Source organism: Halichoeres trimaculatus, unplaced genomic scaffold (assembly GCF_033239565.1).
Source record: "Halichoeres trimaculatus isolate MK-OKI-2021-1 unplaced genomic scaffold, fHalTri1.1 fHalTri1_scaffold_6, whole genome shotgun sequence".
NCBI classification, from domain to species: Eukaryota; Metazoa; Chordata; class Actinopteri; order Labriformes; family Labridae; genus Halichoeres; species Halichoeres trimaculatus.
In genome coordinates this window covers 15,212,225-15,238,602 of record NW_027437184.1, presented here as the reverse complement: position 1 = coordinate 15,238,602, position 26,378 = coordinate 15,212,225, and the positions used below count along the sequence as shown (strand labels likewise).

Sequence of the window (26,378 nt, the reverse complement as noted above, 5' to 3'; positions counted from 1 at the left end):
CCTGGCCATTATTTCCTGACCTCTGCCATCATCAAAGTACTCAGCCTGAAAAAATGTCCACTCATTGGATATTTTCTCTTTTCTGGGCCTTGCTGTGTCAATTCCAGATGAGGTTTCACTTAAACGAAAAAGATATCTCACTTTATCAGATGCTCAGAGATGTTTGTGCAAGGAGCATCTTGTTTTAGACTACATGGATGGGTAACAGGAATCCTGATGTGCTAAGAGGTAAAGACCTGGAGAAAGAGAACCTGTTAATGAGAAGAGATTTTGGATTCAGTAGGGTGAAACAAAAACAGCTTCAAGTTTGAAGTTAAAGCTGAAAGACAGCCTAACAGTCTGAGGTGTATTATGTCTACCTTTAGTTCTGTTAGTGACCCACTTGCATTGAAAAAAAAAACACAAACAGCTAAAAATCCCTCCACACATTATGCAAGCTCAACTCTGAATGGGACGACACCTACCTAGAGGCCCATAAATAATCTTGGCAGGGATAGCTGTCAGGCCTGAAGCAGATGGAGAACTTAAGAATTCAGCGATGCATAAAGCCTTCAAACTTCAAACGTCACATCATTTTTCTGTCACAAGAAAAAGGTAAAACAGGAACTCATGTAACTCAACTTTATGTCTATCATCAGAAGGTTGTGTGTATTAAGAATCAGAATTACAGCTAAGACTGTCATAATCAATGAAATGTGACTTCATTTGCATTACTAATCCTGAAATAAAGAGGCTCAAAATGAAAACAAAAATATATGACAGTCATCTCAAGGCAAACTTACTCATCAAGTCCCACAATGGACAAAACTAGTGGCAACTGAAGCACTGACGCATGGCTGTTCACTTGACACTGACTCATGTAACGATGCATTAATTTGTGGCATTTGCCAAGTGACAAACCTGGTTTGACAATGAGACCCATTTAACAAAAAAGGAAAATAACTTTAAGGATTTCAGGAAAGAACAGCAGAATCTACAATTACAAGCCATTTCATCTTTTAAGTGAAGTCTACTTAATCGTGTTTTTTTAAGAACACTTCACACTCGGCTTGACTTCATGGTTGTAAAACCCAAAACTCAATGTAAATGGGTAGATGGACAGATACACAGTCTTGCATTTATGACCATGTCAGAGGAATGTTTGTTGTGAATGAAGAAGACTTTTCTTATTGTGTTTTTACCTTTGACTAATGGAGCTTTAACTCATGCTGATACTTTCCTGTGGATATTTTTTTGTCTTTGTACTGTGAGGTGCTTTACATGCGACTGACCAAGTGACGGTCAATAAAAATCAAGTTAGAATTTCAAAGAAAGATATTTAATGTATTAGTACTTTAACTTTAACAGCCTGTTGGGTCATTGGTGGAGGTCTGAGACCAGTATAAATCAAGTGAACAGTCAAGTGTCTGAGCGCATTAAAATATGTTACATGTTTCTCTGTTTTGGCTTCCACCACCTACAAGCTATCTTGGTTTCTATCTTTGCTGAAAATATGCCTCCTGCTTTGTGACACTACAGTGGTGAAAACTCAAACTGAAGTGCAGACAGCAATCTTTTGCAGTTTGAGCTGTGGGATAGTTACTTCCGCCAAGGAGGTTATGTTTTTTTTAGAGTTTGTCTGTTTGTTTGTCTGTGAACAACATAACTCAGAAAGTGACAAACAGATCATGATGAAATTTTCAGGAAATGTTCAAAATGGGATAAGGGAGAGCTGATTAAATTTTGGAGGTGATCCGGCTCGCCATCTGGATCCAGGGTTTTCTAAAAAGATTCTTTATCATTGTGAAATTAGGGCCGTTTTCACCATATGTGTTTATAACTCCACGATAAATGGTTGGATTGCTTTGCAAAATAATACAAGACAAGGTCACCATAATTTCTGACAGATGTAAAAGTACAATCCCGTTCCTGGCAATATTCTGGATACTAAGATCTTGAATATAAACTATGTACTGGGTCATAATTTTCACCACTGTCAGGTAACAACTTACCGTACAAACCTTCAGCTAACACCAAATTGTAGCAGACAGTCTGCTGAAAGGGAGTATAACATTATAGTAGGACTAAAGTGCTGTGTGACAATCACAATATGCTTGGTGGAGGTCTGCGCTCTCTGAGTGCTTTTCTTGTTAATATCTGTTTGGGATCAAGTTTATGTATTTGTGAAATCTGTGATTGATCTTACTATGTAACACTTAATTAGTTCAAGTTTTCTTCTTATGTAAGGGTTTTTATCCCTCTGAGGAAAAAAAAAAAATCTTCTCCGTGCTATTTTCATAGCTGTATGCTCTGGATTTTGAATATGTATTATTGGTCAGGACACTGCTGAATAATTGACTCTGTAAAATGCCCTTGATGGTTGTCACTGCCTGCCGGCTGTTTTAAATCCACCATCTGTTTACAAAGTCAACCAAAACTTCTGGACAAAAAGACATCATCATTTGTGCCCAGGGTAATCAATGATTATTTATATTCACCAAGAGATTTTAAATGTTTTTTGACATTTTTTGTTATTGAAGTTAGAGTACCCTAAATGTCACATGGAGTGAATTCCTTCAGGTCAGGACTTTCAGAGATTGCCCTGAGAAATACTCTAAATTGCATGCACCCTGAATAGCTCAACATTGACAAGCCCATAAAAATGTTTAAATCCCAAATATCCAGCTTAGTTTAGTGACAGAAAAGAAATGAAAATAAAACTCTCAAGGGAGTCGTTTGTAAATCCCCATAAATCCTTTTTCTTAAGCAGCTACTAACATTTCTCTAAATGTCATGCATATCCCTGCTTATGATGTTCAGTATTATGTGTCAGGATACTGGGAGGAGAGATGACACTCAGCTGCTGCCTTTTCATTTCCCCTCTGAGACGCACAGTGCTGGCTTCTTGTTTTGATATCCTCCAGCTGATAAAAAAGAAACATGTGTCTGCCTGTTTGACCTGATAAAGTCTGTGATGACAAAGCTGGATCCAGTCTGAGGTCAGCTCAGCAGCTGCTTATCTACGAGCACACTCTTAATAATACACTCTGACAGAACTGTCTCCTTTAGAATTCCTTAACCTCCCTGTGTATCAGACATGTGGACACACAGTCTTCCTCTTTAGACCCCTGAGTGGCTGATGTGTTGGCGCCCAGTGAGAGCTACTTGTCTTTAAAGGCTGGACCTGATCTGAGTGCTGTCTGCCGGGTGCCTCACTGTGAAGGTCAGCAGCAGGGGAATGGAGGGCAGACATGTCAGCTAAGTCTCTGTGCTCTGAATGCTTAAGTGACGGTCACTGGTGAGTGCTTCAGCCACTTTACAACAGCTGGTTCTTTTGTTCTGGATGGATGATCTTTTAGGGACATTTCTGATTAACTGCTGCACATTTGTCAGAAGCATGGGTCAGTGCGGCCTGACACAACAGGGTCATCTTTTTAATCTCAATTATTTTCACAAGAATGTTTCAGGCAACTCTGAAAGCTCTGTTAGTGACTAACACGGACATACCAGGCTTAAAACCTACCTTCACACAGGTCTTATCTTAATTTACTCTTAAGATATGTATTTTTTCAACTCTATTTGTGCAACTTATATTTCATGGTTTTATCACAAAGGTTCCCACTCTGAAAGGCAAACCCTCTATTTTACACAGACTGATCACAGATCTTTGGAAGTGTGACTGGACATGAAAACAAGTTTTTTATAGCTCCATCAGGAGCTGTGTAGTCTAATGAATTCCCCTTGGTGATGTCCATTAGTCAGGGTTATAGTTTGCTCTCAAGATTATGTGTGTAAAAATTGAGAAAATCAGAGCTAAGAAATACACTAGAAAAGCACTCAGAGAGCACAGACCTCAGCCAAGCATATTGTGTTCGTCACGCAACACTTTAGTCCTACTTTAATGTTATACTCCCTTTCAGCAGACTGTCGGCTACAATTTGGTGTTAGTTAAAGGTTTGTACAATAGTTTGATACCTGACAGTGTTGAGAATTATGATGACCCAGCACATATTTCATATTCCAGATCTTAGCATCCAGGATATTGACAGGATCTGGATTGTATTTTTACATCTGTCAGAAATTTGGGACCTTAATTGTCTTTTATTGTTTTGCAAAGCAATCCGACCATTTATCGTGTAGTTATATACACATATGGTGAAAACGGCCCTAATTTCACAATGATAAAGAATCCTTTTAAAAAATCCTGGATCCAGACGGTGATCCGGATCACCTCCAAAATTTAATCAGTTCTCCCTTATCCCATTTTTAACATTTCCTGAATATTTCATCAAGATGTGTTGGTTACTTTTTGAGTTATGTTGTTCACAGACAACAGACAAACTCCCAAAAACATAATCTCCTTGGCAGAGGTAAAAATGGGATATTAGATTTCACTCCTAGCTTGCCGTATCTCTGTTTTGAACAGCACCTAAATTATGCCCATGCCAGCTGTAGTGTCCAAAAAAAAACTACATTAGCATTTATCGTATAACTGTGTGCGTTAGCTGCCCTTTTATATCACTTTGTCACTTATAATGAATAAAATTGATGAAAAGATAACTGCAGTTCTACGTGTGTCCACTTGAGGCACATTTAAAAAGCCAGGGAAACCATTAGCGGCTCATATTCAAGTTCAGTTATCAAAGCAGAACAAAACATGTTTACAGCCAGGTCCGAAAAAGTTTTCGTCTCTGTTAACTCATTTGTTTATTCATTGTACTCGGGATTCATTTTTTCTTGTCATCTTTTTGATTATTCTAAGGCTAGTGCTTGAGGTTATTAGGTATAATCAGGGGCACATTTACTGGACTCACAGAAATGTGAGTTGCAACTGTTTTCTTTTTGGCAAGGCTTTAGGCACAACTCCACCTCTTTGTGGAGTTTGGCTTGGATATGTTTCATAAGTCAGTTTGTTTTTCCTGGTTTAAAAACCAGCGGGTGATATGAACGTGGTTTTATTCATCAAGCAGTTTATTTTAAACAAAGAGAAATCTTTTCCCTGACAAGTGGAAGAATAAAACGACTAATGTAAACTCTGTCAGGACTTTGTGAGGTCTAAGGCGATAAAAATTTGATAGTGAAATGACGGACTTTAATATTAAAAGGGCATGTTCAGCACTGAAAAGATCTTAATGAGGCATTCACCCCATAACTATACATTTACAATAATGCATGTGCGAGCCACCTAAGCTCAGTCTAAATGTATGTAAGAGCACTTTACATTCCCCCCTGATAAAACATGCATGCTGGAGGTGATACTAAAGCTTCAGAGGCTGCGATAAAAAGGGCAGTCTGCTCTGTGATGTGTGGCTGTAGTGCATCACTTCACTCGTAACAGAATGTCAACCAGGTTTTCAGTAAGCTCGTGTAATGCCATCTTCCACCAGGCAGGCCATGTGGCTGACTTGTATTTACATAAACACATTTTAAACTGGCTTGTTCAGCACCTCTAATAATACCCCGTTATTCTATGAAATCAGCAGTTCCCACCCTGCTCAGAGAGGAAAGGCTGTGATGCTGCTTTTGTTCATTCGGACCAGTCATCTGCACTGTGCTGCCTGTGCTGTGTCTTTGTTTTTCTGTCTGTTAGTTATGACCCAGTACAGCATGCAATGAGCATTTTCAGCACCACTCAACATATCCTGTGCACTGCTCCTCTGATAATGGAGTATGCAAATGTGTGATGGAGGTTGTCATTATCTCCCTTTGGAGCTGTATATTTATTCTGCTGTTAATATTTTTCTGCATGATAACATGCAGCCTTTTCATGGGTCACTGCTCCTCCTGTATGATGTGTATTTTTAATGTCTGCAATTTCAAGTTTGTCCAAGTATAGTTTCACAGTTTGAACTTACATTCAGCTGCATTAGAAAGAAGATAAGCTCCTGTGAAGAGTTCTGAGAAGGTCATGAAACACCTTTTTTTTTACTGTTGTCTTTTTAAATGTTGACATGCAAATAAGGCCATCAAAGACACGCTTGTTTACATATTTCTAATACTTGACGCTGCTGACACAGACTTGTTTTTTGCATTTTTGACAGGAAAATTACACTTTGGTAAAAATATACAACTCAATCATAAACAGGATGAAATGAGCCAGGAGGCAGACCTTTGTCCACAGTGGGCACCAAAATCAAAATAAATCTGAAACCCCTCATAAGAGCTTTAGAGTGTCTCTGATAGTATTGTTTGAGTTTTCAGGTCACAGGTAAATTTTGTTAAATCTGTACCATAGCCAGTTTAAACCCCTCACAAGAGCATTAAAGGAGTTCACCATAACTTAAAAGTCGGGTTTGCAGGAATTTTCGTTACTTCAACATTCAAACTGGGCTCCTCCTCGGCTCAGTGCCAGCAGCAGCACACACCCACGGCATCCAACTGTGTTCACAAGCCTCACAACTACCTGCAGCGTCACGTTTCTCCTCCTGACGTTTCTTCACCTGACTTGGTATGTTAGCACAAGCTTATCACTGGGTTATTTGACACATATGGCCCTTTTCCACTAGTACGCCTTGGCCCTACTCTACTCAGCCCTACTCGATTTGCAGCGTGTTTCCACTGGCCTGGTACATCCTAAAAACAAGCTAGTTTTAGTACTTACTCCACCCTGGTTCCAAGCAAGCTGAGTCGATACTAAAAGATGACGTCACCGACTGCTGGCTGCTGATTAGTCAGACAATGTCTTCAACAATGAGTCATGAGCGCGACGCCCAAAACAAGACAGGACATAAGAGGACGAGAGCCACCCGCCATTTTTAAACAACATCTGCAAAATTGGTGTTTCTCTTTCATACGGTTCGTGACAAAAAGCCACAGACCAAGCAGCAAGTATACTATTGCCTCCTAGTCCTCCATTGTTTGTGATTGTTGTGTCGCACTCAAAATAACATGGACGCGGTGTCGCCCAGCTGTTTTATGGCGACCCCACCCCCTGGTGGTCAAAGAACCGGGGCTAGTGGAAAACCATCACAAAACGAGTAGAGTCGGCTGAGTAGAGTAGGGCCAAGGCGTGCTAGTGAAAAAGGGCCAATACATGGTTAGCAGAAAGCCAACTTGTGCTCTTCATCTTGTGCTGCTCTCCAAGTCCCTGAAAGTGAGTTTGGCGTTTAGTTTCACTTTGGTTGTGTTTTTCTTTCTTTGTGCTATGTCCGCTAGTGTAGCTGCCACTCAAAATTAGCAACATGCAAAGCCACTTTTGCCCTGCGATTGACTGAGGCATGCTCACTCTCCACCCAGAAATGTCCCAAACTAACCAAAATATCAGCACACAGGCAGGGGAGAGGGTTGGTGGCAGTCACGGGCACCAATGCACATGTATAGAGGCCTGTTGAAGACAAATGAGCAGGATTACTCCTGTAAAAGTTGATGTTCTATTTTTGTGGAAATCCTGCAGACCCTACCTTTAAGGAGATTTCTAAAGCTTTTTAAAAACTTCACTTTTTAAATCTTGCAGATGTAGAATACTCTTACTTTGTCAAATATGAACATTTTTGTAAACACTTGGATACTTACATACTTGTAAAATGTGTCTATGTGTAACCCCTGTAGCCCACTTCATCTCCATTTTCCTTTAAGCTAGCTTAATGCTAACATGCCAGCACAGAAAAAGACGATACTCAACAAGAAATGGACTAATCAAAAGGTCATTGGGGCTCACACAATTAGATATAAAAGCATAATTCAACAAAACATTAAAACAAAAAATCCAGGATTGAGTTATATCGTCCTCTTGCTTGTGTGACAGAGTGTGTGTGGGTGTGTATGAGAATGTCACTGCTTTGTCCTCACATAACAGATGTTTTGTTGAATCGGCTCCATGAAACCTTCAAACAGCTCAGCAGGAGGTTTTTACTTCCTGGAACAATCCCAGTAATGAGACAGTTCACCTTCACTTTACTCAAACTGCTAATATTATTTATCACTGAAGCCACTCAGCAGCTGGAAAAATCACTGATGTCACTTTAACAACATCTGATTAAAAGATTGTTTGAAATAGCCCCCTCGGTAGAAACTAAATTTAATGAACAAGCATTTTGATTGTAGATGCATAAAATTAAGATAATTAGTTGTGTCTGAGGGGGAGTTAATCAGAAAATTGGTGTTCTTTCACAGTTTCCAACACTTTTCCCCAAAGATAAAGTCAAAAATTTCAAACAAAGACATCAGTAGCTGTTTTTCTCTCTCCTTTCAGCTCCAGCCATGATTTCTCTTCCTGTTTATAAACTGCCTTTGTGGTCTTTTATGACTGCTGACCGTTCATCTTCAACCTCTTTAATAAACCACTGAATCCCCGCAGCTTTATCATGACTCCTCAGCAATAATGTTGGCTCAGCTCCTTCATTTCATACACATCAGCTACACATTCATCCCATGGCGCAGCGAGCCCAGCATGGTGCCAATTGTGCTCCTTAAACCGCTTCTTTAGCAGTCCACTTCACAACATGAGGTTGAATTTACACCACACGTCTCATTGTTGTGTCGACTCAGTTACACTTCCACAGTGAGGCAGAAGGAAGATCACTGAGGAGACCTTGTGTGACACTCTGCTGAGGCAGCATGGGACACTCAGAAACATCCCAGATAATAGTTTTTTAATTATGCTCTCAAAACTCTGTCTTTTTAATGAGCGTTTAAACTTTCACTCCATTTTCCCTGCTCCAGCTTGGCTTTGTCCCTGAATCTGCTCCATCTGATGTTTGTTTGACCTCTGATGTTTCTGGAAAAAAAAACTTGTAAAACTTATATTTTGCTGCAGTAAGAACATATGAATAAAAGATTGTTAGAGCATTTGGTTCATATTTTGTTCATAACTGGAAAAAAAAAATAAGTCAAGTGTTATTTTCTTTTTGTCTGAATCCAGATTTTAAAAATCACAACTACTTGTTCTTCCAACCTCTAGCTTGGTTCATTGTGTAAAATTAAAAAAAAAATGGGTGTTGTGGCCTTGCAGTTTCAGTGTGCATCCTATTAAAAGCTTGTTGTCCTTGTCACAGCGGTTGATGGTTGAATATCTGGCCAGGGGCCTTATGCTGCATGTCTTCCTTCCTACACATTCTTCTCCACATTTCCTGTCCCTCATTGGCTGCCTTATCCCCCCCAAAAAAACTGTAGATGAAGAAAAACAAAGAAATGAATAAGTATAACTGCTGTTTTATTCTAAAAAGCTCTTTTAATTGTTGCATCTTGCTTGATTAAATAGCTAATTTACCTGCTGTCGACATTTCTGTCTCCATGTATTTTGCATAATCATTCCAAACGATCTAAAGCTGCATCATATCTGTAGGTGGAGTATAAAAGAGGATTTTATAGTGGAGACAAACATAAGTGCATTTTAAGATTGTTAATAGTTGTAATAAAAAAGCTTTTCAGGCACTAAACGAATTGTTAAGCATTTTCCAAGCCTTGCAGCTCTTCTGAACAGCTATTTGAATTAGCGCCTCATTTTCTTGCTCTGCATTGAAAAAGAGTTATGTGATGAAGCTGGTCCTCTCCTTCTGCTCCTCCAGGTTTTGCAATCCTGCAGGCCATTATGGAGTCGGCTGTAGCCAATAACTGGCAGGTGACAGCCCGCTCGGTTGGGAACATTGTGGACCCCACAGAGTACAGACGCATCATCGAGGAGATGGACCGTCGTCAGGAGAAGCGCTTCCTCATCGACTGCGAGGTGGACAGGATCAACTCAATACTGGAGCAGGTATTGAGTTTAAAAAAAAAACAAATCTTGAGTTCAGCCTTAGAGAAGCATAACACACCAAAAAAACAAAACTCTTCTCCGAAAATAACTGCACTCAGCCTCCAGCTCTTCTTCTCCCATTGTTTCTAAAGGCGTAAACACACCTACTTCCCCTTTCTTTTAGCCTTGAACAGTGTCTCCGAGAAATAATGCACTCTACCAGCTTCCTCTGATCCTGTCTTTTCATTTCTTTTTCATTATCACTCCAAACACCTGGAGTGCAGCATGTTCGCCTCAGATCTCTACACTCTCATATAGCAGACAATGCTAAAACAGGCAAGATGGGTACATTCAATTAAGGCTTGTTATTTGTTGTTGTTATTTCGGTGAGTTCCTTGTCTGAGGTCACTTGGGCTCAATCCACGTGCAGGAATTTAACAGCCTCCTCGTCCTTGTTTCCTAGGTGATACTCAGCCTCGGTTTTCCCGCGTGTCTCTTGATTTGGATTCAGTGCTTTGTTAATGCGGGCTGTGTGCACTGTGGAGAATACTGTAGCCTCTAAAAAGTGTTAAATGAGGGTTAAGTGAAAATTAGTTTTATTTACTATGGAGATCATTAGTGTTCATTAGGGAGGCAGAGACTGTGTTGTACATGTGCTCACATTTTGCCTTACAAATGAACTTTTAAAAGGTGCTTTGCCCTTGGTCCATGTAGTTATCCAAGGGGGCAACATCTCGTTAAGTAAAATCTTGCCTATATGGAAGTGCCAAAGGTTGCTTTTCATTGAAAATCCACTTGAGGCTGACTGCAGAATACCAGAAACCATACACACCAAGCCAAAAAAAGAAACTTTTACAGCATTTATTAATACAACATATTTACAGCCTGGTTCAAAAAATGGCTTAGGTCTGACACTATCATTTCGCTATCGGCATACACTGTACAGGGATGATTTTTTTTCTAACTCAGCTGTTTAGAAGATATTGAGGTCATAAGTTTGTCCAATCAGAGGCACAGTTCAGCTCACATGACTGACTGGCGCCCTATAGCGGCTAGAAAGGGAGCTCAAAGCCACTGCATCATATCCAAAAAGCAACCTCCAGTCAAAAAATATGAGACAATGCAGAAGTGCTAAAATCGGCTGTTTCTCTTGTGTTCGCTTGAGGCTGGCTCCGTAGGTACCGGAAGTCACAAACACAGCAAGCCAAAAAAGCCCATTTCAAAGCAGAAATTAACCTATTTACAGCCTGGTTCAAAAACGTCTCTTGTCTGAGTCGCTAATTTTACTATCGGCACACACTGTACGGGTGGTGAATTTTTTTCTGACTCGACCATTCGGAGGATTTTAGATCATGAGCTCCCTCAATTAGAGGCACAGCTGAGGGTCACGTGACTGACAAGCGCCCTATGACTGTACACGAAGCCCTTGTCACTACCAATATGGCCCCTTTAGCCAATGTGCTTCATTTTCTGTTGCAGAAACAGACGGGTGACATCAGTGAGACCACGTCCATGTTTTATACAGTCCATGGTCATATCCAACACGGACCCTGCCAGCAATTGGCTTCATTACTCCACATCAGAAACAGATTGATGACATTGCGGAGACTACATTCATATTTTATACAGTGGATAAATAAAACACATCTATCGCTCAGTTTAGTTTTTTCTGCTGGTTTAGTATATTTACCCTCTACCATGTTGCCACTAAGTAACCAAATACCGAGTCTGAAATAAATCTCCTGTCCTCATGACTGAGCCTAAGTCCAAGTCGAGTCTGTAATGTTAAAATTATCATTTCTTTTAAAGAGAAGCGCTACTTCACTCTAACTCATTTACTGTGTGAGACCTTTAGATGTATAGGTAACACATTTCATCTACTAACATGAGATTCTTACTGATTCTGTTCATGTTTGATGAGATTTACATCATCTGCAATGTTATGGTGTGTTGAGCACCTCCCAACACCTCAAACCAAAAAGTTGTATCACTCCAGCTGCTAATATCACCATCAGTGACACAATCAGTCTGAGGAGTCTAACTTGTGTATCTCAATTCATCGCTTTACATTTTTGTGTAATGTATGCCAGTTTATTCATTATTTATAATACCAGACATCTTTAACATGAAATGCTATTCATGATAACAAGGGAAAGAAATTCATCCTGCATTCAGGATATTGGGATATCATAAGGTGAGCACCATAGTGATGGGTTTAAGTCTTGTCCAATAACAGCTCCTCCCTGTCACATGCATGTGAAAAACATTATTTATCTGATAAATATTGATCTAACTGTTCATTTTTACCCTTTTATCAACAAACTCTAATTCACTTAAAAGGTGTATCAGCTATAGACCAGGTACACATGTGGCTTCTCTTCCAAAGACATAGGTTTTCTTCAAAGCCGTGTTTTGGTTTGCCTTCCACTGAAGAAAAATATAGATTAGGATAACTCTGTTGTGCAGTTTCACACTGTGCTTAAGCAGAGATCAGAGGTCAGGAGAGAGGTGGATTGTTCTGCACACACAGCTTTTGAGTTTTACTGTCATGTATCTGTATGATTATCATCAGCGTTGGATGCAAACCTAAGCCAAGTTGTTTAACATCCAAAGTGAGCCTTTAGCTCTAGTGGAGGGTTTCATAAACCCTGATAACCCTGTCACACTGAGACAGGACAGGTCTTGTTGTTTATGTATGAAGACTTGTTGACAGGTTGAATGTAACCAATTTAACAGCTAACTTGTGCAGATCCCTTCAGTTTGGAGTATTTCAATTCTTAGCCCCTTGATGTGCTACAAAAACAGTTAATCCCACAAATATTGTCATATTTCCGTGTGTGCTAGTGTGTGTATGCATACTCATTGTGTCATTAATCCCCAGCATATCTTAACCTTCTGTCCTTTGCTGAGATATTAGCGTGTAAAGGCTTCTGCCCTCTGTGTAATGATCTTCATTTATACCCCGCCTTGCCAGTTTCACTCTGACCTTCACAGCAGATCTGTCTTAATATCCTCCGACACAGGGGAATATCTTTAGTGACAGTACAGGACATTTTCATTAATTAAAGAAAGTTTGCTTTTCTCTGTCCTTCACATCCATACACCAGCTTTCTCCAAATGTCCTCAAATTGCCTCCGCATTAGATTCCTGTTATCCAATCAGATAATGTCGGTCACTTGGTGTCACGTCAGACTGGCTCAATTATAATCTTGTTACCGTGGCGGATTAATGTGAATGATGGGCCTGAATGCAGCATCTGTGAGACAAGTGTCTCTCCAGATGCTTGAGAATGGCAGGAAGTGCTCCAGTCTCTGGAGAGTGCTTCCTTATACGAGCTGTGACATCAACACTTGCTTTAATGTAATATCAGCTCCCTGTGTAAGTAGGACACACTGTCCCATAACAGCAACAACAATGAGCCTACTATAAATAGCCTACCCTCCTAGCCTGAGGGAAGATCTCGCACAAAGGCAGGAGTGAGCAAACACAAGTGAGATCACTCAGGCGTTAGGATGCAACCATTCCTGACATGATTTATTATTTAACCGGGGTGTATAACCTGACCTCATAAACACGGCAATCCTTAAAATACGATCAAATTCAATCTCTGGCTTCATCTCCAACCAGTGTCCTATAAACGTACACGGGCAGCTATCATTCATTTTGAGCTAATTATTTCATCATCAAGGTAGGCTTACTTGTAACGAGGCTTTTATTTGTTGATAAATGTGCTGTGGGCTTTCTCCCTCTCCCCTGATGGCTCTCTAACTGCTTCGGAAAATATCAGTGTGCTCATCCCTTCAGTTAAATAAAGACGGAGTGATAAACACCTTTAAGGCTTTTCATCAATAATGGGAGCACAGTGAATTTACAATCTCTGCCAGAGGATCTGTCACCTCTAGCCTCCTCCTGCACAGTGGACAGACAAAGAGAGAGGGAGGGAGAGCTTATGGGAATTGAGCCATGTAGTCTGAGTCTCCCTGTCTCCTTCTGTGAAGGGAAATATGAGAAGTACTGAACACCCAGGGGTGCTCTGGAATTCTACTCCGTGCAAGAAGCCCAGTGAAACAAGATGCTGTAATGGGATGTGATTATTTCTGTGTGGATGCTTTTAAACTGCATGTTATTTGTTTTTGGACTGTTGCTTTGCATAGACGTTGCTTTATTCAAGTCTATGTTGGGGCTTTGAGCCGCTTTGAAGGGTTAGGACACTGGAAAGAGCAGGAAACTGGTAGAGAGGACGCAGAATGCATGCTTTCCGGACTTCAGCCTCTGTACATGGTGCTAATGGCAGCACAGATGATAAAAGCTCAAAACACAGACTTAAATTAAACAAGTTTTTTTTAACAAGAAGCAGTCGACAGACATGCTAGCAGCTGTGTTGTGCTAAACCTAGCCAACCACATGCTAGTAGTTAGAAGTCGTAGGTTTGATCCCGTGTTTGTTCTTTTGTTTCTTGAAAAGTTTCAGACATCTTTCAACTTTTTTTTGTAAAGCTATTTGTTTTCTAACAAGCAGCTGCCGCACTAACAAGGCTCCTCTTGCATATGGTCTTAGCTACAGACAAAGTTTCCTCAGACAAAGAGAAGACAATGTATTTATTACAAAATTAGAGGAAAGGCAAACTAACCAAATATATGAATCAAACATATTGTTCTTTCTATAAGAAAAGCCTGAAGTTGTGAAGAAACCTTCACAGGGTTTCTCACACATACGTGCTCTCAGCGCTCGTGGAACATCATGAATGAGGTCATTTCATGCCAGGTGCCAACAAACAGTATCAACAGTACGGTCTAGTGAAACCAGCCAAACTGCAGACCTGTGATACACACACAAGCCTCTACAAAGTCCTCCTTTCAAAATGTAATGATGAAAAATCGAGCGTCTCTAAAACATGAAAATGATCATTCAGAGAGTTTTCATGTTGTAGGTAACTGAAAAACAACGATAACACAGCATCATTGTAGATATATTTAAGGGTAATACTGTGACCCGAGACTTAAAATGGGAGTAAAAAGTAGTTTCAAAATACAGTAGTTTGGAATTGTAACACTTCATCACTTAAGTGGCAGGCTATGGATGATTTTTGCATAATATTTTTTTTAAATACCAGTGCAGTCAGAGCTAATGTTGATCAATGTAATATGATATCCAGTTCTTGTATGGTTTGTGTCGACCTTTTACCAGCTTTACTGGTAAGCTTTAGAGGAGGTTCATGACCAGCACAACTATTGATGACCCCATGCATATTTTAAGAGGCTGCTCTGGTAGGGAAAGACTAGTCATTTAGTGGCCAAAAGGTTCCTTAAGGTTTACAAAAACATTAAAAGAGAAAAAGGAGAGTTCAAATCACTCAAAATAATAAGATAGAAAGGGTTTGTATGTTTTTGAAGTTTGTAGTAAAAGTATGGAGGGATTGTCAGTCTACGTCATCATAAAGACGCGCACGCAGAGGCAGCATTTAGCTCCATTGATTCAGACGAGTAATCAATTTTTAAACACTAAATTCAACCTGTTAGAAGCATCAAATTGTACGTTTTTTCTGTGGACAGCTGTCAAAAACAATGATACACAATAGAGGTAACTTCTGTCAAGTTTCGACCGTTACAGCGCAACCTGTGTTTCAGCATTAATAGCGACCATGCCAACTGGAGACTTTCAGCCGACGGCAGCTGTGATTAACGGCTGAGAGTCACCAGTTAACAGCTAAGGACACACTTAACACTGATACACAAGCAACGTCTGTGTGTGTGTTATTAGGCATAAATGTGTCCTCTTAATCCAACCTCAGTTAACCAGGTTTGACTGCAAACAAGCAATAAAAACTGCTGATACTTAAAATATAGATTTGACTTTGTTTATTTAATGAAAAAGTTGGTTTGGGGCTGAGGTTCTGACCAAACATGGACTCGATATGGACAGTAGCCTACATAATGAGTGAACCAATAAATTATGACTAACAGAAACAGATTTTATAACCAAAGTAAAATTAGGGAATATTATGAAATGACGTTTACATCCTGGTATGTCACAGTCTGATAAGTGTCCACGGAAAATGCAGTCATGAGCATCGAGTGAGAGTTGCGTCTCCTCTCTGGGTACACGCTAGTTTTCTCTGCTAAGAACGTCTGTCCACCTAAAATCTGTCCACTTGCTGATCTCTTCTGTCCACTCACTGCTATTTCACAAACCTGGGAGCATTTTGCCATCTGTCAAAGTGATGACATTAAGTTAAAAAATGTGTTTTTTAGTGGTGAACTCCTCCACATCCGTTGACAAACCATTATACTCTGCAGTGCTTCTGCACCCAAGTTGCGCGTGCATCCGCTGTTGTCGATAAACAAATAATCCCTCTATAGTCATTCTGTATGTTCTCGGGCTTTGAAGATACACTTTTTTGGAGGAATAATATGATTTGTCATTAAACTTACTTAATGAATTCAAAGGAAGGAGGTGTAAAAACATCTACTGTGATGTGAAATCTTTGGCACCTTTACATATGGATATTTTGCATTATGCAAAAGACATGGAAACCACAGGCATAGAAACAACCCAGGCTACATGTGCTCAAATCATGAATAAAAACAGTACAACAGTCATATGATACCATACGAATACAAGGAAGAATTTATTTTGGTTACCATTTAGATTTAACATTGTTTCCTTTTTTCAGCTCCCTGTTACTATTTTCTAATAAAACGTAAGCTTGATCTACAAATGAGAACAGCATAAGTGAACTCAAATACCCCCAAATACCTCCAACAACAGGACAACGGTGTCTTCTAAGCCCATAATTTCCTTCCCTTTAATTTCCATTACAAGAAGAAAACATGGCCTATGATAAAAGAAAAAGCACAGACTGTGAAAAAAAGATTTTTGAACAGACTTCTTTGTAGCTCTAGCGTCCAAAACAGACCCTTGAGAAGTGCAAGTTAAAAAGCGAGGAGAAGTAAAAAAAATAAATAAATAAATAACAGCATCAAACACAGGAAAGCTGGCAGATGTACAACTCCAAAAAGGATACTGGGGACATTACAACTTCATATGCATTGTTGTTCTGATGATATTGGCATCCAAGAAGAAAACTGATTGAAAGTGTGAAGCCGGTGCTGCTACTGCTACATGCTGGAAAAACAGACACTTAAACCATCAAACTACACACAGTCTCAGGAACAAAGTGGGTGAAAAATGTTTCTTTGTTGGCTTTTATTGGACAGAGGAACTCAAAGGAAGATATGGATACTGCTTTTTTATGTTGCAGCAACATAAATAGAACAATGAAGCTTTTGGAAAAATAAGAAATGAGCAAAGACATGCAGCAGTTTGAAGGTTCCCAAATGAACATTTTCCAGGCTTCAGACAGACTGTAGTCACAGAATGAGGCACAGCTACGATATGTGGAAAAAATAGGGCATTTGGAGCAGCATTTTACTAATATACTGCCAGATTCTTCCTGTGTTGTATTTTTTGTGTAATGCTTGTCCCTGACAGTGAAATCCCAGCTCACATTTTGCCCTGTTTGGAGCCGAGCAACAATAATGAGTAGACTGGTGAAAGGGGACAGTTATCAACCTTAGGATGTCCGTTCCACTTCTGAGGAAGGCACATGACAAATCAGAGTAACAAAGAGAAGCCTCCATCAGTGGGAAGAGAGTCAAATCCTCTTGAAGGCATTCGGGCAGACATCCAGCTCGGCACAGGACTGTGGCTCCAGTCTGCTTAATTAGAGTTCATCCCCTGAGGAATATTTAAGCTGATCGTCCTGCAGCTCAGGCCTGCTCAAACACTAAAGTACAGACCTGCTCGTCCAGACAGGCGTGGAGGAGGAGCACAGAGGATGGATGGCCAGAGAGACAATCACTGTCTCTGTGCTCCTTTGTCTCAGTTTGTCTGTCGTAGCACAGGGATATTTCCCCAATAATTCAGATTCACTGTCACATTAAGGTGAATATTAATGCGCAGCTGTAATGTGAGTCTGTGCTAGGTTTATTTGTCTATGATTCATTTGGATGTGATGAACTGGCGGGGGCTGGAACATAAAGTGCTGTGTTTTATTTTTAACTTCAGAGTCTGAGCATCACTCAGAAACACCAGAACCTCGGCACTTGTTTCAAAATGTATTAAAAATCTAATATTATTGGGATTAAAAACTTATGAAGGGGTGGTGAAGCAGGAGCTGTTTCAGGTGATTTAGTCCTCTGGCTAACGTGAGTTATTACTTGTTATAGTTTAGCATCCTGTTTCATAATACTTTCTTCAGATCTACATTATGACAATTAGTCAGTGGATTGACAAGTTTTTTCAACCTCTCAAAATGTTAACGTCAACCAATTCCTCTGTAATATGTTTTATCACATGTGAGCAGCTCATATTGATGGTTGTCTGTGGCTGAATAATGTATCATCACGCTTTATTCTTCGTGCAGTGTTTCTCTCAACACAAATTATGGATGAGAGTTAACAAAGGTGTTGGATGTTCTTTCTGTGTCATCAATAATTAGCTAAGCTTCTCTTGAATATTTCAAAACTTTCTCTCTTGAAAACTTTGTTTGCTGGCTTGCATTTTGCCCCAACTTAAAAAAAAAATGCTAATTGCTGCATACTTTGGCATGCTATCACACCAGCTGTTAGACTGCATGTGTATCACGCCACCCAAGTGTTGGTCCAATGTATTACAACCCATACTGAAATACATTATTCCATAGCACTGCTAGTGGTAAATTTTGAAAACACAACATACCTGTTCTGTTCATTTCTAAAGGGACGAGTCGTGTTCTAGGTTTATGAATTGCCTGTTATTTAAAAGGAAACCACACCAAGCTTTGGGCTGTTGCCAGGTGAAATAATTAACTTGAAAAAGGGGTCAACAGGTGATGGCACCAAGACAATGCCTTTGACCCAATGACTATTACAAATTCAGCAGGCACTGTTTTAAAAATACGTTTTTTCAAACCTCATAGGCTGTGGGTCACCTTTTTTCTGAAGCCATTTATAATAAAACATTTTTAAAGAAATAGATTTTGACAGAGAGGTGGACATGAGGCCTGTTTCAGTGTCTTTCTCTCTGTGACGATAGTGCCTGACCTCTCCCTGGTTCCTGCTGCTTTTACATGCTCACAAAAAGTGATTATCTCAGGGGAGTGTGAAACTGGAGCATCAGGATCCTAAAAATATTTGTTATGCCCAGATCCTTTTTACAGACCAGCAGTGCTGACAGAAGGATGAAGCAAATCTCACAGCAAACCCAAGAAAGATGTTTTAAGGAACATGTGTAGACAGTGTAGTGCTCATTCAAGGATTGTGAAAATGTCCACAGTTAAAAATGTCTTGGTAAGCAGAACAGCTCGAACACAAGTAAAACACTGAACAGTTTCGCTCAGATTATTAATTTAAGCATCTCTGATTTAACTCTTGTTAGACCCCGGATTTTTAATATTTGTTGAAATAACAGAGACACTCAAAATGACTGAATTTATCCATCCCTGGCACTCAGTCTGCAGTTATCTGGTCAGAAAAAGAACAAAAATACCCTGGAGGCTTTGCTGTTTTTGAACTCTTACAAGGGTCCTCTTTCTAAGGGTGGGTGGCTGGAAAAATGGCTTCTGGGAAGTAGCCTGTGTATTTTTATTCAGAGGAAATCTTATTTCATATCATTCAGAAAGCTAACTGAACTGTTCCATGTAAACAAGCTACCTCAGAAAAGTCAGAAAGCTCTAATGTTCTCTAAGAACCCCCAATCTGATGTGAAAGTATTTGACTTTGTATAAAGATGGACTACATATCATTGCCTTCTCTTATTGTACAAAAATAAACACAAAGTATGGCTGCCATTTCTGGCTGGTGACATCATTTATCAGAAATACTTTATTGACCCCCTGGAGGAATTGCTTTTTTGTTACAGCTACTTCCATTCAAATGGTTAATAATATCGAAAGTACAAATAATGAAACAAGATATAAACAAGTAGAAAATAGAAACATAATTGTCATATAAAATTGAATGTATGTACATTTACTGGGAATATATGGTACAAAATAATAACATAAGTTACGGGTTATTACTCAAATGTTGACATTAATTATGGGTAAATTGAACCAGAGTCATTGTCTGTATAATATGTGGGCATAATGTCTTTGATGTCACTCATTTGTTTCTGGTACAGAATTTGAAGCCTATCGATGACTGTAGCCATAGCAGAAATGTTTAAGGTCCTATATTATGCAAAAATCACTTTATTAAGTCTTTGGTGAAATTTGTGGGTCTTTGGCTTTCCTCCCAGCCCATAAAATGTGATATTCAATGACAAACCCTGTATTTAGTAGTGCTTATGAATGTAAATGAATGTAATCCTGACCTGAAACGAGCTGTTTGAATTTTGGGGATTTGCTGATGTCAGCGATTCCCTTTTTTGACCATTTAGGAGCAAGTCTGACCTGATTGGTCCACCGCTGCTGGAGGGTGGAGAATGTCAAAGTTGAAGAGTCATCACTGCTCTGTTTTTGGCTGTAAACAGCGACATAGTTCCATGCACAAGCTTTCCATCTCGCAACAAGACAAGACTAAGTGGCTAGAGTTCATTTATCAAGGAAATGTTCCAGCTACACTCAGTAAAACTGTGCAGGTGTGTGCTAGTCACTTAACGGCCGACTGCTTTTCCAAATTTGGACAGTACAACAGAGGGCTAGCGAATAGACTGGTCCTAAACCCAGGCACATTACCAACCATCCACCAACAAATCTCAGACCCTGGAAATGTGAGTATTTTAAATGCTGTGTGCTGTGGGGCAGATGTAAGAGCTTTTCCTCAGTGTTCCCCCCCGTCTCTGTGTTAGCTTCAGGATGCTAACTTTAGCTGCGGTGAGCCTGTTGTTTTAGCCTATAATGTTACGGTAAACGAGCTTCACTGTTTTCTAAACATTGTGCACTCGGAGTTCGTAGCGCTGCTCTCAGTGACGCAGAAAAGCAGGGCAGTATCAGAGGTGGCTCATTTGCATATGAAGGCCACGCCCACTAAATCAGAGCGTTCTGAACAGAGGGGCTATGAGAGCCTGGAAACAATGCTGCTGTGCTTGATTTATTGGCTTTTTGGACCAAAACATGTTACTACCATTTCATGAAGACATCAATGATCCATATTAAACTGCAGAAAAGGAGCATAATATGAGACCTTTACACTCAACCAAAATGTTTAATAAGTTAAGTTACTGAAATTAATAAATCATAGAAAAAAAACACCTCTTGTTCAGTGTCAGCATATAGAAAATGAGTGATGCAGACCCAAGCTGTTTCTTGAACCAGGCTGTAAACATGTTTTATTTTTGCTGGGAAAATCGTCTCTTTTGGCTTGGTGTGTATGTGGTTTCCGTTGTTTCTGCAGCCAGCCTCAAGCTGAATCTCAAAGAACTGCTGTTTTTAGCACGTCCGCATAGGCTTCATATTTTTAGACCGGGGGTTGCCGCTTGGCCAGAGCCTGTGAAGACTAGAGGAAAGGGAAGATAACGCAGAGGAAATCTGCTCGTATTGATATTTACCCTTGCAGCTACCTAAAACACTCATTCAGCTGCATGGCAGCAGAGCAGAGATCCCTCGTGTTGCCACAGTCTACAACAAAAAAGCTTCCGGTGATGGTCTTGTATAAAAGTCAGTGCTAGTTATGTCTCCTCTTGCCATCCCGCTTTTCCTCTGCTGATCTGTGCTGGGGCTGCATTTGTTGACAAGTCAATCATACAATTAGATCCTTTTTCTGAGGCATTAAAAACTGATTGGAACATAGTTGAAGCACTTAAATTAATCTGAAGGATTAAAACAACTATAATAACAGAAGCCATGTTTAAGAAAAAAGTTTTTTGTATGAATTCTGCTTTTAAAGTCTGACTTTCAGCTTTATCTACAACACTTGAGTTTACTTCCTTTTTCTACTAAACCATTTAGTTACTGATAATTTCTGTTAAAGTCAAAGGGCAACTCTGGTTTTTTGACACCTGGACCCTATTTATAGGTGTGTGCATGCTCATATACTCACTCAGACAAACATCGTGCAGCTTGGAGTCCTTCAGAAGTTATTTAGATCCAACCGATTTTAGCCGCGCTTAGGGTGGGCCACGGCAAGGGAGCTTCAGCGCGGGACATAATCTCTGCAAAATCGCTCATTTCGGCTATATTTTTTCATCCATCGCCAGTGTTATCATAAAGTCAGCTCGTCTACCGTCGAGGAGGTTTTTCCTTTTCAATTGTTGCCAAACATCTGGTTGTGATGGATTTATATTTGGTTTCTAATTAATATAACAAAGAGTATAATCTGAACCTGATCTTTGTGAAGTGCATGAAGTTAACTTATGAAACAATGGCTCCACATGAATTAAATATATAGAATCATTGATTGATTTCAGTGATAAAATCATAACTGGCACATTGTGTTACATTGCATAACAAGCAAAGGTGTAGTGGTCCTTTTTTCCATCTAGACTATAAATTCACCCCAAGATTTGATGCTAAAACCCATCCAACTGCATCTTCCGCAAAGTACTTGTCACTGTTATTTTACAACTTGTATTAATTTATTCTTATTACCTTATCTGTTTACTTTAAATAGTTAAACTGGACATTTATTGGTAATAATGCAACCGAGCTGACCAGGGAGTTCATAGGACAAGCTGTATAAAGGAGTGACAGCTTGTTTGTTATTGGATGCAGCTTAATATTTAGTCAAATCACAAGTAAATATGACTCACAACTGAAATTTGATTTGGATTTTGAAAACAATGTGATATAATGTTGCTCACGTAATCTATAAACTTGCACTGACAGGAATGAGAAATTGGAAACTGTCAAAACTTTCTATCACAGTTTTAACCATGCCTGCAAAGTAAACCATGCTTTAAGAGAAAAAAAATGTAATTAATCTGTTAGATTCATTCATTGCTGCTACGCTGCTACAGTTTGTACAGTTTATAGTTTTTTGTTTGTTTACCAATTGATGGTTTAAAGACAAAAACCTCAAACAGCAGCCACCTCTCAGAATCATCTCCGTGTTGAATATCCAGCCAGATTTCTAAACTTTTGAAGAGTTGTCAGCTTCTGTGCTCGCTGCCAACTCGATGACTACCAATGCAGCTGCCAGGGGATTTTCTTTCTTTTCATGGAAGTCAAAACACTTTCAGGTTGTCTTGAAAGGAACTATCTGACACAAAAGCCGAGTGGTAAGTCTCTCTGTGAAATGTGCATGAAAGTAAATAAAATAAACAGTGAATGGCTGTGAGGCATTTGGATGCTGAACAGTGTTTGCTTTACATCACAGCTTTATATATTAAGCCTCACATTTTAGGGATAAAATGTTTGGAATGTTTCAGTCACGGCAGCAAAAACTCGCCAAATGAAACACTAAGCTGTGGTTTAATAAAAAAGAAGCATTCATTTTTTTAAAAACTTCTTTTAAAGAAGTAATTCAATAAAACTTTTCCACCGCTGCTGACAGCCAACAGCAGAAGAAACACTGCAACATTATTTGTTTGTGTGTGCCGCAGAGCTACAGTAAATGTTTACAGCTGATTATTTTCTCACAGCTAAATGAGGTTTCAGTCTCAAACAGCAGTTGATGTGTCACTTTTGGATGCTGATATAAGAGTGTGAAGTCTTGTGCTTCCTGCTGGAGTGGGTTGATGACAAACCCAGAGATGCAGCCAGTCTCTCCCGGCGCTGCAGCTTCATTAAGTTCCAGCTCGGTTTTTTACACTTGGGTCACCGCAGCTACCTCTCTGATGGATGTGAAGCAGGCGAAGCTTTTTACTGATAATATGGGAGACAATATGCACAAAATCTCCTGGGATTTTATTAATTTTTTTGCTTAGGAGGAAAAATGCAGGAGGTGTTGTGCAGGGAGTCAGAGTGAAGGGTAAGAAATGTCAAACACAATAGAATCATTTTTGCATTTCCAGGAGAGGTAATTGGATTTATTGTCAGGACTTCTCAGAGTGTATTAACCAGTCTGAGGGTCAACCTGGAGGCATCAAGGACGATCCCTCTCGAGAGACAATTAAGCAGATAGCTGGAGTATGGAGAGGGTATTAATGTGCACAGGTGTGGATTAGATCACAGCATGGAGATAGAAACTGGACGATTATGAAATAAAAGAGAAAAAAAGCATATGCAAATAATACTTGGAATGATGCATATCCGTGTTTAGGTGTAAAATATTCCTCTACATTCACATCCTCCACAAAATCCCTCCAACATGATATCACTTTCACTCTGGACATTTAACATTTAGATGATTGCAGTGCCTGAGTATACTTATCAACACTGTGTAGGAGTGCAGAAAGTGAAAAGACAGGAAAAAAAAGAGAAAAAGCTATCCGCCCCCTCAGTATCTTTTTGAAGCTTCATACTCTGCAGTGGAGATTCAGAACGGAGGGAGGGAGAAAGTGAAAGAGAAAACGAGTGGGAAAAGGAGGGAGGAGGTTTGGGTGGTGTAGGGGAGAAGTTTAAAGGAATTACATTTTGATGTATCTGCTCAATCTGACAGGTGAAGAAGAATTTTTAGGTTTAATTAAGACGAGCTTGTGGCTGAGACTGAGACTAGAAGAGAAAGAGTGAGAGGGAGAGGTTTGCCGGAGCCATGACCTTATTTAACATGTTGAAGTAAATGAAAAGGAACAAGCGCTGTCTTCACAGTCTCTCCCTCTCCGTCTCTCTGACTTATACAAACACACACAAAAAAGTACAAATGTGCTCACACGCCCCCTCTTGCCCTTGCAAATGTCAATCCAAAGCGCCCCTCCTTCTTTCCGTCTTTCTTCACCGAGCACTCTCTGTGATGAAATGGAAGGTCTTTGTCATTTCTAAATGTCCTCGGTGTTATGAGTTGAGAGTGTGACTCACCACGCATTTCCTCCTGCGTCTTGTAGGTGGTGACCTCGGGAAAGAACACCAGAGGATACCACTACATCCTCGCCAACCTGGTGAGAGCTCACAGCATGAGACACCCCAGCACAACATCCAGAGTCTACACCATGTGATGCAATGCAGTGCAGAGGAACGCAACACCCAGTAGAATAGTCAGACTTCTCAATGTGTACTGATGGAGTAGTAATCGACTGCTGCGATAAAGAGGAAAGCAGGCTAGTTACTCATGATTGCTGTGTGCTCTTTCTCCCCCCTCAGGGTTTCTCCAACATGAGCCTAGACCGAGTGTTTTCTGGTGGAGCCAACATCACCGGCTTTCAGATCATCAACCCAGACAGCCCCATCGTCCAGCAGTTCCTTCAGCGCTGGGAGCGCCTGGATGAAAGAGAATTTCCAGAAGCCAAAAACACTCCACTGAAGGTCAGAGAGGCGAAGCTGGTGAAGCTGCAGTAACATTTGATTTGGCATTTTTCAAACACTCTTTTTGCCTCACCTTTTTAGGTGTCAAGGTGGTAAGACTGCTGAAATCACCAAGAAATATGTCAACCTGAATCTCTTCAGTGCTTGAATAATCTTCTTCTGGCTCGTCCTTGAATAGCAAAGCTTTCATTTCTGTGTCAATCATCGTGCGAAGATTTTTTTCTGATTTTGTGTCAAAGCAGCAGAACACTCTCTGTACACTGTTGCAGAAATATCCTGCTTTTATTTTATTACATTTTTAATCATTAGCATTGCTCTCCATATATACTGCTGCAGACATAATAACCTTGCTCTCGCAGCAGTGCATTGTGGGTTTGCGTGATGTCAGTGGTGCGTCACTGGAGGTTTCCTGTCGCCTTTTTTCCACAGTACACATCAGCGCTGACCCATGATGCCATCCTCGTGATCGCAGAGGCCTTTCGGTATCTTCGGCGACAGCGGGTGGATGTGTCTCGCAGGGGGAGTGCTGGTGACTGCCTCGCCAACCCCGCTGTGCCCTGGAGCCAGGGCATCGACATTGAGAGAGCCCTCAAAATGGTAGGAAAAAAAGTGCGTCAACCCCCTCTCTTACCCTTCTTTTGTTCTGCTTGTCTTTACCTTATCTTGCATGAAACTTCAGTAACCTCGATGAAAATGAAAGACTTTGTGCATGGTCTTCTCTGGCTTACCGATTTTAAGATTTGTTATGAAATCTTAAAAGGATTTCTTTTTAGAAGACAAACCTGTCAGATTCAGATTATTTTAAAACATTGCCATTCATGTATTTTTTCAGGTTGAATATGTTGTTTATCTTTTGTTGAACACCTGAGTTGTACAAAAGAGGATAAGGGCCACTGACATTCCTTTAGGGAGGACGTTTGGCTTGTAAAAATAGATTGAGACACTCAAGAAGAAAAATCTAAGAAAATAAAGAAATTCTGAAAAAATGAATCTAAGAAATGAATGAATTGAATTTTGACATGTTTGCAATTCTGAAAGACTTTTTAAAATCCAAATCTGAATATTCTGAAAAGAAGTCATAACTCTGTCTTTAAATTTGGCCCTACCTTTAAAAATAGTATTTTCTTAGTGGCACTTATCATCCTCCATGGATTTTCAACATTTTACTGATTCATCTGAGAAATATATTCCCCCCAGATTAGAAATTCATCATCTTTGCAATGCTGGTTTGGTCTGGTGGTCAGGTCAAGTGCTCCACGTGAGGAGACTTTTAGTCCCCATGTTGGTTCACTTCTGCTCTGCTGCCCTTTCCTGCATGTCATTCCTGACTCCTTCTCAGGTTTCCTGCTCTATCCGCTGTCCTATCCTCTCTGAATAAAGCTGTAAAAGCCCAAAATATAACTAAGT

General features: G+C 40.0%; 1 protein-coding gene across 7 annotated transcripts in view; it reads left to right on the top strand.

Moving 5' to 3' along the window:
• LOC141791360 (glutamate receptor 3-like) overlaps positions 1 to 26,378 on the top strand; it is a 94,717-nt gene that overhangs the window by 36,129 nt on the left and 32,210 nt on the right. For 5 of the 7 annotated variants that reach the window (XR_012598320.1, XM_074671750.1, XM_074671749.1 and 2 more), the window contains exons 4-7: positions 9,486 to 9,673; positions 24,554 to 24,607; positions 24,810 to 24,971; positions 25,401 to 25,580. Coding sequence is in view for 6 of the 7 variants with exons in the window: in XM_074671750.1 (XP_074527851.1) it covers positions 9,486 to 9,673; positions 24,554 to 24,607; positions 24,810 to 24,971; positions 25,401 to 25,580 (584 nt within the window). In the remaining variant the exon portion in view is untranslated. The remainder of the gene's footprint in view (positions 1 to 9,485; positions 9,674 to 24,553; positions 24,608 to 24,809; positions 24,972 to 25,400; positions 25,581 to 26,378) is intronic. The other 2 variants (XM_074671752.1, XM_074671751.1) reach the window with 1 other exon arrangement.